Source organism: Metarhizium acridum (genome assembly GCF_019434415.1).
Source record: "Metarhizium acridum strain ARSEF 324 chromosome Unknown scaffold_577, whole genome shotgun sequence".
Taxonomy (NCBI): Eukaryota; Fungi; Ascomycota; class Sordariomycetes; order Hypocreales; family Clavicipitaceae; genus Metarhizium; species Metarhizium acridum.
The window spans coordinates 446,091-462,374 of record NW_027094045.1 but is presented as its reverse complement, the minus strand read 5'-3'; the positions used below and the strand labels follow the sequence as shown (position 1 = coordinate 462,374).

General features: G+C 40.3%; 5 protein-coding genes across 7 annotated transcripts; 4 read left to right on the top strand and 1 right to left on the bottom strand.

The window, feature by feature from the left end:
• Window positions 1-1,544: 1,544 nt before the first annotated feature.
• Window positions 1,545-2,210, top strand: J3458_021022 (uncharacterized protein; the record flags this gene model as incomplete). The annotated part of the gene is made up of 1 exon (XM_066122355.1): window positions 1,545-2,210. The coding sequence occupies one exon, from the start codon at window positions 1,545-1,547 to the stop codon at window positions 2,208-2,210; it is 666 nt and encodes a 221-aa protein (XP_065972609.1).
• Window position 2,211: 1 nt separating this feature from the next.
• Window positions 2,212-2,889, top strand: J3458_021021 (uncharacterized protein; the record flags this gene model as incomplete). Its single annotated transcript, XM_007812579.2, has 1 exon — window positions 2,212-2,889. The coding sequence occupies one exon, from the start codon at window positions 2,212-2,214 to the stop codon at window positions 2,887-2,889; it is 678 nt and encodes a 225-aa protein (XP_007810770.2).
• A 409-nt stretch (window positions 2,890-3,298) lies between these two features.
• J3458_021020 (uncharacterized protein) lies at window positions 3,299-5,632 on the bottom strand. 3 transcript variants are annotated; one of them, XM_066122353.1, is made up of 3 exons: window positions 5,610-5,632; window positions 4,871-5,524; window positions 3,299-4,764 (listed from the first exon to the last, which is right to left on the bottom strand). In XM_066122353.1, exon 3 carries the CDS (start codon window positions 4,517-4,519, stop codon window positions 3,593-3,595), a length of 927 nt encoding a protein of 308 aa, XP_065972607.1. In that variant the 5' UTR covers window positions 4,520-4,764; window positions 4,871-5,524; window positions 5,610-5,632; the 3' UTR covers window positions 3,299-3,592. The 3 variants fall into 3 exon arrangements, with proteins under 3 accessions (XP_065972607.1, XP_065972608.1, XP_065972606.1); XM_066122354.1 differs by having other exon boundaries at window positions 4,930-5,524; XM_066122352.1 differs by having other exon boundaries at window positions 3,299-5,524.
• Window positions 5,633-13,997: 8,365 nt separating this feature from the next.
• Window positions 13,998-14,336, top strand: J3458_021019 (uncharacterized protein; the record flags this gene model as incomplete). The annotated part of the gene is made up of 2 exons (XM_007812577.2): window positions 13,998-14,171; window positions 14,250-14,336. The coding sequence occupies 2 exons, from the start codon at window positions 13,998-14,000 to the stop codon at window positions 14,334-14,336; spliced, it is 261 nt and encodes an 86-aa protein (XP_007810768.2).
• A 51-nt stretch (window positions 14,337-14,387) lies between these two features.
• Window positions 14,388-15,860, top strand: J3458_021018 (uncharacterized protein; the record flags this gene model as incomplete). The annotated part of the gene is made up of 1 exon (XM_066122351.1): window positions 14,388-15,860. One exon carries the CDS (start codon window positions 14,388-14,390, stop codon window positions 15,858-15,860), a length of 1,473 nt encoding a protein of 490 aa, XP_065972605.1.
• Window positions 15,861-16,284: the final 424 nt, after the last annotated feature.

Genomic DNA, 16,284 nt, shown 5'->3' with positions numbered 1-16,284 from the left:
TGCAGGCTCAAAATGGCAGCTGCGAAACATGACAGCACCTTTCGTCACGTACGGCCTGCATCTCGTACAGACGCGTTTATCTGACAGCTAGATTCTCATTTGCCAGACAGCGGTTGCAACATCAACTACCTAGGTAGTCGGGATGATCGATCAATCCTCCTACTTAAGTACGTAAGAGACATCGCACTCATCATTGTTCTTTTCTTCGACACAACGCCGAGGGCAGTCAAATTTGGGCAATTGCCACTTCAAGTCGGGAATGAACGAGGATCCATCAATCCTGCCAACCAAGTGCCCGCACACGGACCGCCACCAGTCCTCTGCCATTGTCACAAGCAAGTTCCCGGCAACCAGGGTCATACCCATCTACACACCATGTCCTCCCTGTTCCCCCGCGCTTCAGACTCAGTCAAGCTCCATGAAACGGTTCTTACCCCGTGGGGTCTAGATCAGAACGAGGTTTTCTTTTTTACAGACGGGGCAGTCAAACAGTTCGATCGCAACCCCGGGCTTGAACACCTGTCAAGTCAAATGAATGCGACGTCCCGAATGTAACATTGCAATACATGACCAGTGACCTGGCAAACCTTTGCCACGCAGCTAGATATGGGAAAAGCTGCCGAAAGTTGACCGGATGAGGGTACAATTTGAAACGATTCCAAAGTTGGCAGTGTGCTTCCGCGAGAGTCACCGTTGATTTGTTGATATATCCGCGGAGATGCTCCCCGGTGCCGGTACAGGCCCAGGACATACTACTTTGGGCATTATGCAGTATGCAGCACGAGGTGGGCGATGATGGATGAAGAACCTGATCGTCGGCGGTGTAACTAGTTATGATGGTCAATGCTGCCCTTCCACATGACTCTCTGGATTTGTCCAGATGTTGGTTACTCTTTTCAAGGTGGAGAATGGCAACTATTATTAGGCTATCGACCCTAGTAATCTTTACGTCCATTTACGATGGTCAACTTTGTGTTGGCAGTTGGTCGTCTTTGCTTTCCGCCCTTCACAGTACTAAATGATGGCCATGCCACCTTTGGCTGCCTGTGGTCAGCTTTATACTGGCCATGGATGCAACAAGTTACAACGTTCATCGTCTCTGTCTAGCTAAGGCTATACTGGACAGATGCCGTACCAACGTCGGTAGTCACAAGCTATATATGGGCCTTTTATACTTTGTTGCCACTCCATTGCCTTGATTTCGTCCGCATTCACCCGGATACTCAGACGAAGGGTAGAGAAAGCCTTCAGTTTGCGAGTTTGCGAGTCCCGCCCCGGCAAGTAACTGAATATGGGATGAATGGTAACAACTACGGGCTGGATTAGGCACTCCATATCTTGACATGCACAGCTATGCATATTCTATGCTTGAAGCCTCAAAAGGTAGTTATGGCATAGATTGAGGGTCTCAATACGGGGTTCGGGGTGCCGGACCAGGTATCAAAGGGTCAAATTTGCATTGGAGGATATTCAAGGCCTTCATCAAGAAGTGTAATCATCACTAGTATCGTTAAATTCGGAGTTTTTCTCCCTCAACTGCACGTATGCGATGCCCTCCAACTCTCGCGCTGTTGAAAGCTTCTCATTCCGCTGTGCCAATTCGCTCAATGATAGAGCCGTTAGGCCCAACAATACTGATTCAACATATAAGCAGGACATCGGGAATATTCAGCCAAGGCCCACTATCTCTACATCTTTTTGAACGTGTGCAATTTGATCCACCGCATTTTCCTCTCCAACACCTGCGTACGAGTTTGGCCCAACATCCCAGGTGTTCCTCGTCAGCGATGGCACGACCAAAAGTTCCTCTACCTCCTGCAATTCCTGCGCTTCCGCCAGTTCCAGCACCTCACGACGGCTGGCGTCGTCGTTCCTTACGGCAGCGTCTTCTCCAAAACCTGCGCTGCACTTTCGAATGGATATTCTTCCGGGAATTGCCTTTACTGCAGCTCATGGCGCCCTCCGTTTTCCGCCCCGATTTCACATGGGGCCATCGCATGTTGGCACCAGAGCAGCTAGCCAAGGAAATACCTCCTTCACCACCACTTCTCGCACCGGCTCTTCGCAGGCTAACGGGCCACATTCATTCATTTCTTTGCGGATTCTCCAGATACTACTGCGAGTGGTTCGGATTCCCTTTCTCCTACTCCATTGCAACCCCTACCGTTCGGCCTCCTTCTGAAGTGGTCCGACGGGACAAGCCTCGATGAAATGCAATCTATGCGCGCCATCCGCGCAGCCGGCGTTCCCTGTCCAAAGGTTATCAGCTACGGCGAGCACCCGCATACCCCGTGGGCCCCTGTTTCAATTCTGATGACTCGCCTGCCTGGTGAGGAGCTTGATGTGGCCTACGAGCATCTAAGCGCCCTACAACGCAACACCGTCACCATGGAGCTGCGCACAATCCTGGAGGCGATTCGTTCCTGGAAAAACCCCTGGGGTCGACGTATTTGCAGCATTTCCAGTGGCCCTATCCGCAGTATTCGCGTTCCAAACCACGTTGTGAGACCTTGCGAGTCCGAGGACGAGTTCCAGGAGCAAATTCTCAGTACCGCTTCATCTCACTCTTTCAAGACACGGGACGAGGATGAGACGACCTTGGCTACTGCTCGGGCGATGCCTCTTCAGCATGACGTCGATTTCACACATGGTGACTTTGCCCTTCATAACATCTTGGTATACAACGGTCGTGTCTCGGGCTTCATCGACTGGGAATCTGCCGGCTGGTACCCTGAATACTGGGAGTTCACTACCCCGTTAAGGTGGACTTCACGGGACTCTGAAAAGGGCTCTCTGTTCTTGCAGCTGGGTGGTCATCGCTACGAAAAGGAACTTGAATCCGAGTTGGCAATTAGAACGTTGACTGTGGATTCGTGGATTTCCGTCTAGTCGGCTGTACTTTCAATTAAATATATATATTTTTATATATGGCTACAGAATATAGTCCACGATTATCACACAACCCATGAATGATATATTGGCACCTTATACTGTTTAGTTACAACTGCCAAGTTTGTACCCCATTCTGCAGATTATCTCGACATCCATGTATTAAGACTAGGGGAAGAGAGGCCTCGGCGGCGGACTAGCCTAAAGTCTGTTTCTTCAATCTGGGATCCTTGACATGATGATAGTGTGAGATAACTTGCTCGAGTGGGAAGCCGCATGAAACGGATCAGCCAAGGTTAAACTCCCACAATTCCCACCGTTCATCCAAATCGGTTGCTTCCTCCATCTATGGCATTATTAGGTGGTCCCTTGATTCGCGCGTGACCCGGGAGCCATGCGAAGCCACACCCTAAACCCCAAATTGAATTTTGGCCCGATTTCGTTTTTTAGACTATTGAAGATGGGATCATAACGGGTGGTGATACTTGCATTTCTATGTTTATAAACTTTATATCTATGTCTTATAGTTGTACTTCGTCAGTCTACTCTTGGATATCGTGATAGTCAGGGATGTGACGTCAAACAGCAATAAAATTTCACAAAATGCGGCCGCAACTGATACTATGTGGCGCATATTCATCGCCCATTTGTATAATTTGCAACTCACATCGTGTCATCAAGGTTGCCATGAAAATAATTCAACTCATCTGGTGCTCGTACACCACCGGCCCCTTGCGCCCGTATCTGACGCGCAGTAGCTCATCTCCATTAACCCGCCTAGTAGAGACCCCAGCATCATCCCTCCAGTTTCGCCACTCGATACCATCCCAATGCAGAAATCAGCGTCTGCCAAACGCGCGTCATTCTCTATATAATTCAAGACCGCCGAGAGTACCGCCATGTATATCGCCCCGCCGGCGACTCCCACAGACGACGCCAGTAGCAAGAGCAAAAACGCGCTGGATGCTATCAAGAAGAACAGATTTATGAGCTGCAGCCCCGAGGAGACACCCAAGAGCACAAACAGAGGGTACAATTGTTTCCACTGGAACAAGAGCAGTAAGGATCGTGCGACGAAATCTCCCATTCGGAAAGCAGCTCCGAACGCGGCTTTGAAATGCGCAAATGCACCCAGGGATGCTGACATGGGCTGTAAGCGAATCGACGCCGGAAAGACAAAGGCCTGTACAGAGGACGCCACGAACATGGGCAGTATAAACTTTACCAACAAGGGTCGAACCAGAGTCAAACTTCGCTTAGCTCTAGATCGCAACGTGGCCGTCGGCTTGGGGATGCGACGCTCTGGCGCCAAAGGAATATTCTCTTCCTCGTCGTTCAAAGTCGGTGTCGTCCAAGGCGACTTGGTACTGATGCGAGGCAGCGGAGCTGGAGGCAGGACCACGAAATGGGCGGCCAGCAGAATGCCAACCAGGTAGTACACGCAATGGAGCGAATCCCGCAATACCATGCCCATGCCGTAGGTGAGAACATGCGGCATCACGGCGACCACCACTCCGCCGATGCCCGTGCCCACTCCCCAGCCGGCTAGTCCCCAGCGTCCATAGTATCGCATCTGCGATAGAAACGAGATTTCTCCTGCCGCGGCGCTAGCCGAGGCCAGCATCGTCATGAGGATGCGAATTGGGGGCGCGACGTTTGGCGGCGCAGCTGCGGTAACGGCGGCTGCGAGGATCCAGCATGCTGTGAGGAAACAAGGCCGAAGCCACCAGGCGACATGGCATAAGACGTGGGGGAGGAGTACTTTTGTTGCAAGGGCCGATGATGCTTCGATGAGGACCACTGTCGGCCGCGAATATGGAATGATGAGGTAGCTGGAGGAGAAGATGATGGACGGCAAGACGACATTGGCGAGGCCTATGAGGGAACAGTCATTCGGTTTGTCATTCATCCTGGGAATGAGCAAGACGGAGAGCTCAGACGTGGTCCACGTAGCGGTGGCATCCAGTCCATGCGAACATACTTTGTAGAGCAAGGTGTGAAGATGCTCCTCCAAGACATGGGTTCCAGGGATTCACGCACCTAGGAGGCAAAAGCCCACGAGAGCTCGAACATCATGACCGGCAAACACGGCACTTGGTCGACGAAGCGCAGTCCTGAAAGCTGGCATCTCGTCCTCTCCAGCGCTCACGTATGAGCATGACAACGTGGACCTGGCTGGAGACTGATTCAGAGAGGGACACGCAGGGGCAAAATAGCCTGGATACGGCTGCGGTTAATAATGCCCGAGACGACACGACGGGCAGTCGGCTGCCGACATGGGCCAACATGAAGCACTGGATCAAGTGTTGTCACCGACGGCTCTCCCACTCGGCCGTAACGGCGCTGAGTAGCCGATCCTAGACCCTTGGCGTCTAAGACAGTGAGCATGGCTTCGTGTCAGGTTGGTCGGATTCGACTACGGAGGTTGACGTTGGCGGCACGTTGGCGGCGCCTGCGATTGCTACTGGAGGCTCCCGATGTCCATCTACAGCGGGAGGCAAATAGTATGCAGCCAGACTAAGGTACCCGGCCGGCAATGACGTGGTATTTCAAGCACAAGAATATGTATGTATCAGGGTCTTTCGGCGGTGAAGCTTGCGGCTGGCCGTGGGAGTTGTGTAGATAACAAACGTCCCTATCAATGGCCACGGTGATTAGAATTGTCAGAATGAGGACTCCAAATGTCATGTGAAGCAATGCGGTCTAGGGATATTCCGTACCAAGAGCGAGGCGTGATTGGTTGGTGCATCAAGCGACGGTTCGTCAAGAAGATTGTTAATCTAGCCCACATACCACGTCAATCGCGCCACAGCACTAGTGCCAGTCTGGTTACACCAATTCTTTATGGACGAAACATCCAAGCCTTGAAATTGCGCCCGCGCCGAGAGAATTGGCATCCCTGACTGGCATCTTTTGCTGCCTTCTCCTTGGCTGAGGCAGGGACCTGATTCGCATCTTCCCCCAGGTGCCGTCTCTCCAACCCAGGCGGGGCGATGGCCAGTAGCATCTGCACGTGGGAAGAGCAGGTGCAGCGAGGCTTGATTGCCAGTGTGCCGCACGCTGGTTGGCCAAAGTCTGAATCAGCACTTTTCTCGGGCCCACCCTAGGCAGCCCCCAAATGCTCAACCCAGAGCTCAATCGGGCAAAGCGTGAATACTGCTTCTTTGCTCTGCTCTTCTCTTCTTCGTGCCTCGCCTCATGCTGCTTCGCCGTCCTGTGGTCTGCTTGCATCGCTGGAAAGAGAGTATTGTCCTATGGGACTGTCTAGACGGACGCTTCCATGGACTACAGAAGCAGACGCGCAACGCCATTGTTCCTCCAACCATTTGTCAGTCCGTCCTGGCGTCAGTTCTCTGGTCAACGATGAACCGTCAGATAGCCAAAATGGAAAAGGGCACGGTCAAAGCCCACAATCCGGGATGGACAGAAAGCCGCCAGCCATGGCCGAGACAGTCTAGCGTACGGGCATCGTTAGGGGCATGTGGCTACAAACTTCAACCAGGTCGACTGACTCTTCACGGGGTCGCCAAGCTCCAGTCATGGATGCGAACCACGGCGCGTGCTTTCAACGACAGGACCAAGAGGGCCTCAGCGTCATCTCTCACAATAGCTGATACTCTGTATTACCTACCACCAGGCGAACGTGCTCGTGCTGCCGTCCATGCCTGTCGGTGGCCGCCCACTTTTTGCCGCCGCAATGCTAGTGTAATTAGTGTTAGAATAGGTCACTTATTACGGGTACAAATTACGTACGCTTAATCAGATAAGGGCAGACCCTTAACCACGAGTGGATAACCCTAATAATAAGCGCACTTATAAAAAGAGCGCATATAATTCTCTCTTTTATAGCTAAATATAAACTTATATATATATATATTATTATTATAATTAATGCCCTTTAAAGTGTAATAGTTATAAGCTTAGGAGAACTTTAAATCCCCTATAACTTTCACTTAAGAAAACTAAGTATTTAAGGTATTATTTTAATACTTATTTCGTTATATTCATATATTTAATAGATACTAATATTACTCTTATAAACACCTAGTTATTTACTAAGCTTAAGTTAAAGCTTTTAAGCTAATAGTATAATTAGTATAAAGTATTAAAGGGTTAAGCCTAAGCTAATAAGCTTTAAAATATTATAGACCCTAATTAATTGAATTACCTAGCTAATACGTTACCTACTCCCCTTTAGCTTACTTTAATAAAGGCTTATATAAGCCTATTATTAGATTAATAACCTTTATTTAAGGTAAAGAATAACTTTATTATATTATATACTCTTTAAGCTATATAATTATAATATAATAGTAAGCTTAAAGCTTACGTGAGTAAAGAGATTAAAGCACGTAACATTTATAAGTAAATTACGTATACTATTAAATTAAGTATTTATAAATCTATTACACTTTACCTTATTAATTAATATTTAAAAGGTTATACTTTAAGGCAATTAATTAAAGAGATTAAAAGTTAACTTACCCCACGTAACTTTAATATATAAGAGGAGACTTATAAGCTATACGTAATATACCTTAATAAAGCTTACCACGCGAATATTAAATAAAACTAATAATATATAAAATAAAATAAGATTTATATGCGCGCTTAAAATAATAGAATTAATAAGATTAAAGAAACTAACGTTATTTATAATTTTCTTAGCGTAATTAAAGCTTACTTTAAGCTTAAATAAGCTAAAGCTATACTTAATATAATTATTATTAATAAAGCTTAAGAAATTAAGAATAGGCGTACTCTTTATAATTTTAGATTAATATTTTACGTACTTACTATTACGTATAAGTATAAGTATAGTAATACTAAAAGTATATATATAACACTTAAAAAACGCTTAAATTAAGAGAAATAGCTTTAGTAGGTATAAGAATAAGAAAATAAAGAGTAAACGAAGAATAATAAAGATAATAATAAAAGCTAATTAAAGCTAAAATACCTTTACTTAATAGGTAATTAATTAAAGAGGTATAAATAGTAAGTAAAGAACTATAAGATCTTGTAATACGTAATTATTAAATATAAAGATTTAAAGCTTAATTAATTATTAAAGGAAAAGAATTATAAAAAGATAAAAGAACGCTATAAGAGTAAGTAATAAAATAAGCTACGCGCTTAAATAGTAAAGAAAGAATAGGGTAAAAGCTTAACTATTAAAGAGATAAAATACCTAATAAAAGAAAGTATTAGCGCTACTATTATTAACCCCTTTACTCTTTAAGCGTATAAATAACACGTTAAAATCTATAATACTATAAGTATAAGTAAGTACCTACTCTCTTTAAGTATACTCCTTAATAACTATAGCGTTATATATCTTATTAATAATATTAATCTTCTTAAGCTTAGCTTATATAAGAAAACTAAGAGCGAATTTATAAAGGTAAACGTAAGTACCTTTTTAATCTAAGAAAAAGGGACTTATATACTTAAGAAGCTTTTAAATAGTGTAAATAAACCTTAAATTAAAAACCTAATACTTAAAGATATTAACGTAATTAAAAACTTTTACGTTAATATTATCTTAGCTAATTACTTATAGGAAAAGAGCGCTTAAGTATATAGTTTTAATAATATATTACGCTTTAAACCTATAAAATAAAGTATAGTTTTAATACTATTAATTTAAAAGTATAACTTAATATTTCTTAAATATAAGCTACTTTTTAATTACCCTTTTAAACTTAAAGTACCTATTATAATAATAAGCTTTTCTCTTAATATATTTACGATTATTAAAGTAAATAAAATAAGAATATAAAACTTAAGGCATTAAAGGCTAAGCTATAACCCTTTAAGGCTAAGAGAAGACTTTAAAGAGTTATAGCACCTTTATTTAAGCTATTTAAAACTAATAGCTTTATTTAAGCTATTAATATATACTAGAAACGTGCGTATTAAAGGAACTAAGCGTATTAACTATAAGATATATACGTAAGTTTACGTATATTAAGTTATATTAAGGTAACCTAAAAAGTATAAGTTATTAAGACTATTTTAGCGAGTATATTAGGACCTTTAAAACTATAAGCTAAGTTATAATAGTATAAAATAGCTTCTAGTATTTAAGAATAAATATTCTAAGATAATATAATATTATCCGCTACTAAATAAAAAATAACTTACTATATTTAATATTATCATGTATTTTAAGAGATAGGTTATAAGATAATTTAAGCTATTAATATGTAAATTTATGTAGAATAATAAGAGATCTATAATTATAGTTGCAGGTAATTTAATCTTTAAACGCTAAGTAAAAGCGTAAGGTATTAAGCTTAAATGCTTACTATTATATACCTATAAGCTAAATAAAAGCGTTAAAAGGGCTAGCTAATAAATTATAATTAGCTTAAATTTAATGCTTAATAGCGTAAAGCTCCCCGTAAACTTATAATTAAAAAGCGTTTAAGCTACTACTTTCCTATATAATATAAGCCTAAACTAAGCTTATAACTAGAAAAGCTCTTTTAAATGCCTTAAATTATAGTTTAAGACTAACGCTTACTTACCTATAAGGGAGTATATAGTTAACCTAAGGCCTAATTAAAGTATAATATATGCTTATAGCTGCCACGTATATTCGCTTTAAAGAGATTATAAGGCTAGCTAAAATAAGCGTATATATAAAATAAGCCTTAAGGGATATATTAGTTACCTTATTAGTTACTTTATTACTAATATTTATTAAATTTAAGTACTTTAACTTAGCTAGGTAATAATAACTTAAAATATTACGTTTAATAAGTTTATATTCTATAATTTACGCGTTAAAAGCTTAAAAGAGCTTTTAATAAAAGAGTTAACCGCTTAAGTTAAGTTAATTTAAATTAATAATAAGCTAAATAAAGAGGTTAACTTAATATTAACTTTTAATAAAGAACCTATTAAGATAAGCTTTAATACGCTTATAAGCTTAGGGGTAAAAGCTTAACCTAGCACTTAAAATAAAAAGCTAAAGCTATAACCGAATTTAAGCCTTTATACGCTACGGTTAACTTTAAAGAAACCTATAGGTAACGAATTATTAAATATTATTAAGCTTAATAATATAATATTATTAGCGCTTTTAAGCGTATAATCTTCTTAAATAATAAAAACAGTTTATTTTAAGGATAAATAATAGCTAGAATTAAATAAGTAAAGAGCTTTAGTTAAGTAAGCTTCTTAAGCAAATAATAGCTTAGCTAACCGCTCACTTATAAAGGGTTAAGCCTTAATATTAAAGGAAACTATACCTTAACTAGTATAATTAGAAGCTAAACTAGCATTAGTAATTAACAAAGAATTAGGGAGTAAAGAAAGGTTACCTTTATTATATAAAAGCGTACGCTTTAAGAGTAATAAACGCGTAAACTAGAATATTCTATAAAAGAGAAAACTAAACTAATATATATTAAAGAGGTTAAGTAAGAAAAGAAGACCTAATACCCTTTTAATTAAAGTAATATAAAAAGCCTTTACCTAAATACATTTACTTAATTACTAGATAATAAGAGACTAGATTATAAAGAGCTTTATTATAGTATTTATAATAATTAACGTAAACTATAATAAGAGAAATAAAGCTTAAATTAATAAATAACTTAAAATAAAGAAAATTTATATATTAAACTTCTTAAAGGTACTAATAACGTGGAAAGAAATGCTAAATTACCCTTTAAAAGAATAATAGTTTAAAGCTATAAGAGTAAAGATTAAGGTACTATAAAAAAGAGGTACTTAAAGGGAAATTAAGCGTTTAAAAGTAAGATTTAAGCTATCACCTTTAAAGTAAATATACTTCTATAAATTTAATGAGAAAGGTTACCTTATTAAATATAAGGCTCGTATAATTATATAAGAAGATATATAAAAGCGCACTACTATTAAATAAACCTACGTAATAATACTTATAGCGCACGCCTTTTATATTATAATTATGCTAATAGCTAGGTTTAACTTAAAGTTAAGATAATTTAATATAAAGAACGCCTTTCTTTACGTAAAACGCGGTAAGCACGTAATACTAGTAACCTATAAGCTTTCCTTAGAATTTAAAAAAGAGGGATTTTACGTAAAACTACTATAAGCTTTATATAAATTACGTGACTTACTAAGCCTTTAATTTAAAGAATTAAGTATAATATTAAAGAAGTATAGGCTTACTTTTAGTATAAAAGAGCCTTATATCTTTTACTTAAAAGCTTAAAACGTGTTTTTAATTTTCTTTATAAATAATATTATCTTTACTTACTATAAGAATAATAAGAAAGTAGTAAACCGCGTAATTAATAGCTTAAAAGAAGCATATAATTTAAAGAATAAAGGTAAAACGCGCTTCTTCCTTAAAATATAAATTATTAAAGACTATAAAAACAGGAAAATCTACCTAAGTTATAAGGCTTATATTAATAAGATTAATGAAAAATTCGGCTAAGTATAAAAAGACACGTTTTTAGCTATACTAATTCTAGCTATAAAGCTAATTACGCGTATTAAAGAGGTAATTAAGTAAGAGATTAAAGGGTATTAGAAAAAGGTTAAATTAGTGCTATACATAGTAATTATAATAAGGCTAAATATAGCGTTTACCGTATTAAAGCTCTTTTAATTCCTTATAAACTTAGGCCCTAAGCATTAAAAGGCTATAGACTAAGCTATTTAATATTTAGCTACTATAAGTAAAGTTACTCTTTATTATAATAGGATTAAGAATATTAAGGTATTAGAAATTACGAGTAATACTTTCTACGCAAATAACCTAATTACCTATAGATTATTATAAGGCTACCTTATAATATTATTTAAAGAACCTATTATATAAAAGGTAACGCGTTAATAAATGGTAATTACATTTACAATTAAAGTAAAGTTACTTGCTTTATAATAAATAGTAAAGAAAATAATAGCTTTAAAGCGCCTTTTTCGTAATATTAAATTTAACCTATAATAAGACTATAATATCTATTATAATAATTAATAAACTATACGCTTAATACTTAATATAAGCAAATAAATTAATACTCGTTTACGCTATATAAACATTTATTTAATGTAATTAAAGTAGAAATACAAAAAGGGAAGCTTTAAAGTATTATACCTTCCTATAATAGATATACTAGTAGACGGTTTTATAAAGGCACTTAGTAGGTAGCAATTTAAACACTTTAAAAGCCTATTAAATTTAGTAGATTTACGAATATAACCTAATATTTATAAGCTATATAAGTAAGAGAACTATTAGAGGGGGGTATAGGATATATTTGCCTTATAAATATAAGATTACTCTCCCCTTTTAAGGTAAGATATAATAAAAGGTAAATATAACTTTTTAAGGCCTTAACGTTATATAAAAGTAAGTATAGCTTATATTATAATAATACTTAATTAAGAAAAGAACTTATTTATTATAATATTAATCGTAGCTTTTATACGAGCCTTTTTATAATTTAATGCTACTAAAAAGCCCCTAGTAGTAATATTAGCCCTAGTATTACGAGACTTAGCGTCTTTATAAATAGAGTCTAGCTTTACTAGAAGATTAAGTTATAATTATAGCGTCTTATAATATTAGTTATATATTTATATACTTAAATAAGCATTTAAATTATAATATTAAAGCGAGAAAAACTAACCTTCTTATTAACGTTTAGCGCTAATAATATTCGCTTAGCTATAAGAATTAAAATAGAATTATTAATATAAGGTTAGCGTTTATTTAAGGCGTATTAAGTATAAAAACTAAAGAAGATAACGGAAAATAAGCTTATTAAGGCGTATAAGTATAATTATTAGCCTTACACAAATAATAGCGCTTTAACCTGCCTTTAATTACCTTATAGCACTAACCTTTCTCTTTATTAGTAATAGCCGCTTAAATATAACCCTTATAAGAGATATTATAAAGTATATTAGGCTTAAGGGTAATAGCTTAAAAGCGTATTAATAAATCTAATTAATATATTAATAGCTTATAAAATATAATACTAATAATTTCTTAGCTCTCTTAATAATTAACTAACGTTTAGTATACTAAGCTTTATTAACCTCTTACTATTAATTATTAAAGTAATTAAGTAACCTAAGGGTAGCTTTAGCTATTTTATTAAGAGAAGAAGGCTTTACACTAAAAGCCTTTAAAAGTAAGCGATAAGAGCCTAATAGTTATTACTAGGGGGTATTTAGCATATCTTATATACTTTAATAACCCTAGGGTAACGCGTGCCTTTAAACTAGTATAATATTAGTTAAAATATAGTTATAGCTAAAGAAGTAGTATATAATAAAGAAATAAGAAGCTAATAATACTAATAAGCTACGCGTATAAAAGTAAAATAAGCACGATTAATAAGAACGTATAGCTTATATTTAACTTACCTTAATAAATAAAAGGTTAATAGAATAGCTTTAGCTAATAAAAGACCACGCTAATTAAAACGCTAAGAAAAGGTAAGGTATACGTAATTAAGCCTATAATCGTACCCTTAACGCTTAAGTAAGCATTTAAATAAGGAAAATAATACTTATAATAGCTTTAATAATAGGCTTAATTAAGGGGTGTATTAGAATAAGTTACTTATTATAGGTATAAATTACGTACGCTTAATTAAATAAGGGTAAACCCTTAACCACGAGTAAATAACCCTAATAATAAGCGCACTTATAAAAAGAGCGCATACGATTCTCTCTTTTATAGCTAAACATGGACTTGTATATATACATTATCGTTATAATTGGTGCCCTCTAAAGTGTGACAATTAGTCTCCCCGGACCCTGTCTGTGTCTGCATTTCACTATGGGTCTTGGCTGTGGTAGTCTACACTACTTGTATTTGAATTCGGTGTCGTGCGAATAGACTTTGGCCGGGGAGCCGCCGGAGAATGCTCTCATTCCCTTTCAGCCGGAAAGCCTGTCTCGTGTCATCTTTTCGTCTCTCTGTCCTTGCTTCCACCTGCTTCAGTCTTGGAACTTATATTTTCTTTTTCTTTTTTCCTCCTTCTGCCCTTTATCTTCCCGTCTCCTTGCCCTAGCTGCCATTCGCTGTCGATTTTCGTTCATCGTGGTGTGAGGTGGAACCACACTGCCTTTACACGACGGCAGCCAAAATGCGATTCAACTTTGGTCTATCCTCAAGAGGTTACCGCCCGCTTCCTCAGTATGAAACTTCGTCAAATGACTTGCCCTCTACTCATCGCACCAAGGCGGGCAGGTTGACCAAATGCATCGTCGGTGGAACCGCATTGCTGGCAGCTGCAGGACTCGCAGCCCATTACCTGGTTGTAAGTTGACTCGGACTTGGGACACACCGCGACGACATCATTCTTGTTGAACAAGCCCGCTAACGTGGTCACACACAGCCCTCATTAGATTCCCTTGGATATAAGACGGGTCAAGGCCCGCCGCCGGACAAAGTCCTCACAACGCAGCAACTCCAAGCATTGTAGCCCGGCAATCGCTCCATCTCAGTTGGTGGCGATCGCCGTCTTCGCATCTTTATGCCCGCCGACTCGCCTCACATCAATCTATGCAAGTCCGTCATGTCAGCAGTAGCCTTGGGCTATCCAGCACCAATTTTGTTGAACTGGGGAGGTGAATTCAACCGCCCTGAATGGCACTTGGCCGGCAGCCATGTTGCCAAACTCGAGAGTTTTCTATCAGTTATCGAGAACATGCTCTCTCTGGCAGAGGGCGAGGATGGCGATGTTCATCAAGACGATCTGGCCGTTCTTGTCGACGCTCACGACATTTGGTTCCAGCTGCCTCCCTCGGTGCTCATTCAACGTTACCACCAACTCAACCGCGAAGCTGACGAGAGGGTGCGGCAGCAGTGGGACGATGCCCAAGGCTTTGCGACAGATTTCCCTATTCAACCGCCCAAGCAGTCCATCGTTGTCACAGCGGCCAAGGACTGCCACCCGAAGAGCGATTCTGGATCCGATCCACACTACTCACACTGGCCAGAGTCGCCCATGCCCTCCGACATGTACGGTGACGGCACCGACAAGGTTCTCACCATGCCCTTCGATTCGGCCCGAAAATTCAAAAAGATCCGACCACGATGCGTAAACAGCGGCATGATCATGGGTACAATGGGCTCCCTCCGCGACGCTCTCACCCGTGCCAAAGCCAAGGTCGAAACCGTTGCCCACCGGGGAAGGCAACTCTGGAGCGACCAGGCTCTCTTTGGTGAAGTGATTGGCGACCAGGAAATGTGGCGAGAATGGATGCGCGAACTGGGCACCACTTGGAACGGAACCGCATCAGAAAACTACCTCTCCCGTCTGCCGGCCGATGTACGCAGTATTGCCAAGGCTGCGATGAATGGCGAAGGATTCGAATACGGCATCGGCTTGGACTATAGTTTCAGCACAATTCCGCCTACATGCTCTGCCGAAGAGGACGGCTACTTTGCCAAAATCAACGACAAGGAGGCACTGAAACAAGCATCAGCCAAGGCTGGTGTTCCCAACGGCGAGGTTCGGGTCAAGGGTGTGCCCGCGGAACTCGACCAGGCCGGCGTTGGACCAAAGCATTTATCCGGCGTCAAATGGGGCGATGCATCGCTCTACACTGACTTCTTCTTTGGCGTCACCCCCGTAGCCATCCACCACAACGCCTACGTGAACAACCTCAAGTCAACCCGTCTGAATGAGTGGTGGAGCAAGATGTGGTTCTACCCGCAACTACGCAATCTGGTCGCGCAAGCGCTCCTCCCGATGGACGCCAAAAACACCATTCGCCCTCTCGCAAGAATTCCCGCAGAGGGAGGAGACCAAGTAACAAAATACTGGACGCCCAAGTCCGATCTCCGCAACAGAATGGTCAAAGTCTTTGAACCTGCGTCCCCTGACGCCAAATCTGGCGGCTCCATCACATCCATCGAATGGGAGGGCGTATGTCAACAGAGTGGGAAAAAGCCCTGGCATGAGGAGCTATTTGGCGATAAAAAAGGTCCATGGCAATTGTAATGGAGCTTAAAAAAAAAGGCCGAAAAAAGGACGCGGATGGCATGGTGGAATTGAAGAGGGCGTTGGAGGTTCTACTGGTTTATGGCGTTTGACAGCGGCGGATTCGCATTATACCCAACTTGTTACTATTTTTACATGTATAGCACAGATAGATTTGCCAGGGATGGGCGTCAAGGAGGAGGCTGCATCAACTGTAGCATTGGTGAATAGACAATGATGATGTTAGATTTGCATCACGACGATGACGCCGGGGAGGGTTGCAGTTGAACAGGGATCGGCCGTATCTGTGATTTGACGTTACTAGCGGCCGGGGGCCCGCCGTGCGTCTCGGCCGGCCCTGTGGATCCCCCGTCAAAAACGACACCACTTACACCAGACAGCACGAGTATTGACCACCTCCGCTCAGCCTTGTATTGTGAGAGCT

Coding starts and splice junctions, on each gene's coding strand:
- J3458_021020 (XM_066122354.1), bottom strand. CDS start 5,017: ATGCCAGCTTTCAGGACTGCGCTTCGTCGACCAAGTGCCGTGTTTGCC. Junction 4,765..4,929: donor CGTGGGCTTTTGCCTCCTAG/GTGCGTGAATCC, acceptor GTTCCCTCATAG/GCCTCGCCAATGTCGTCTTG.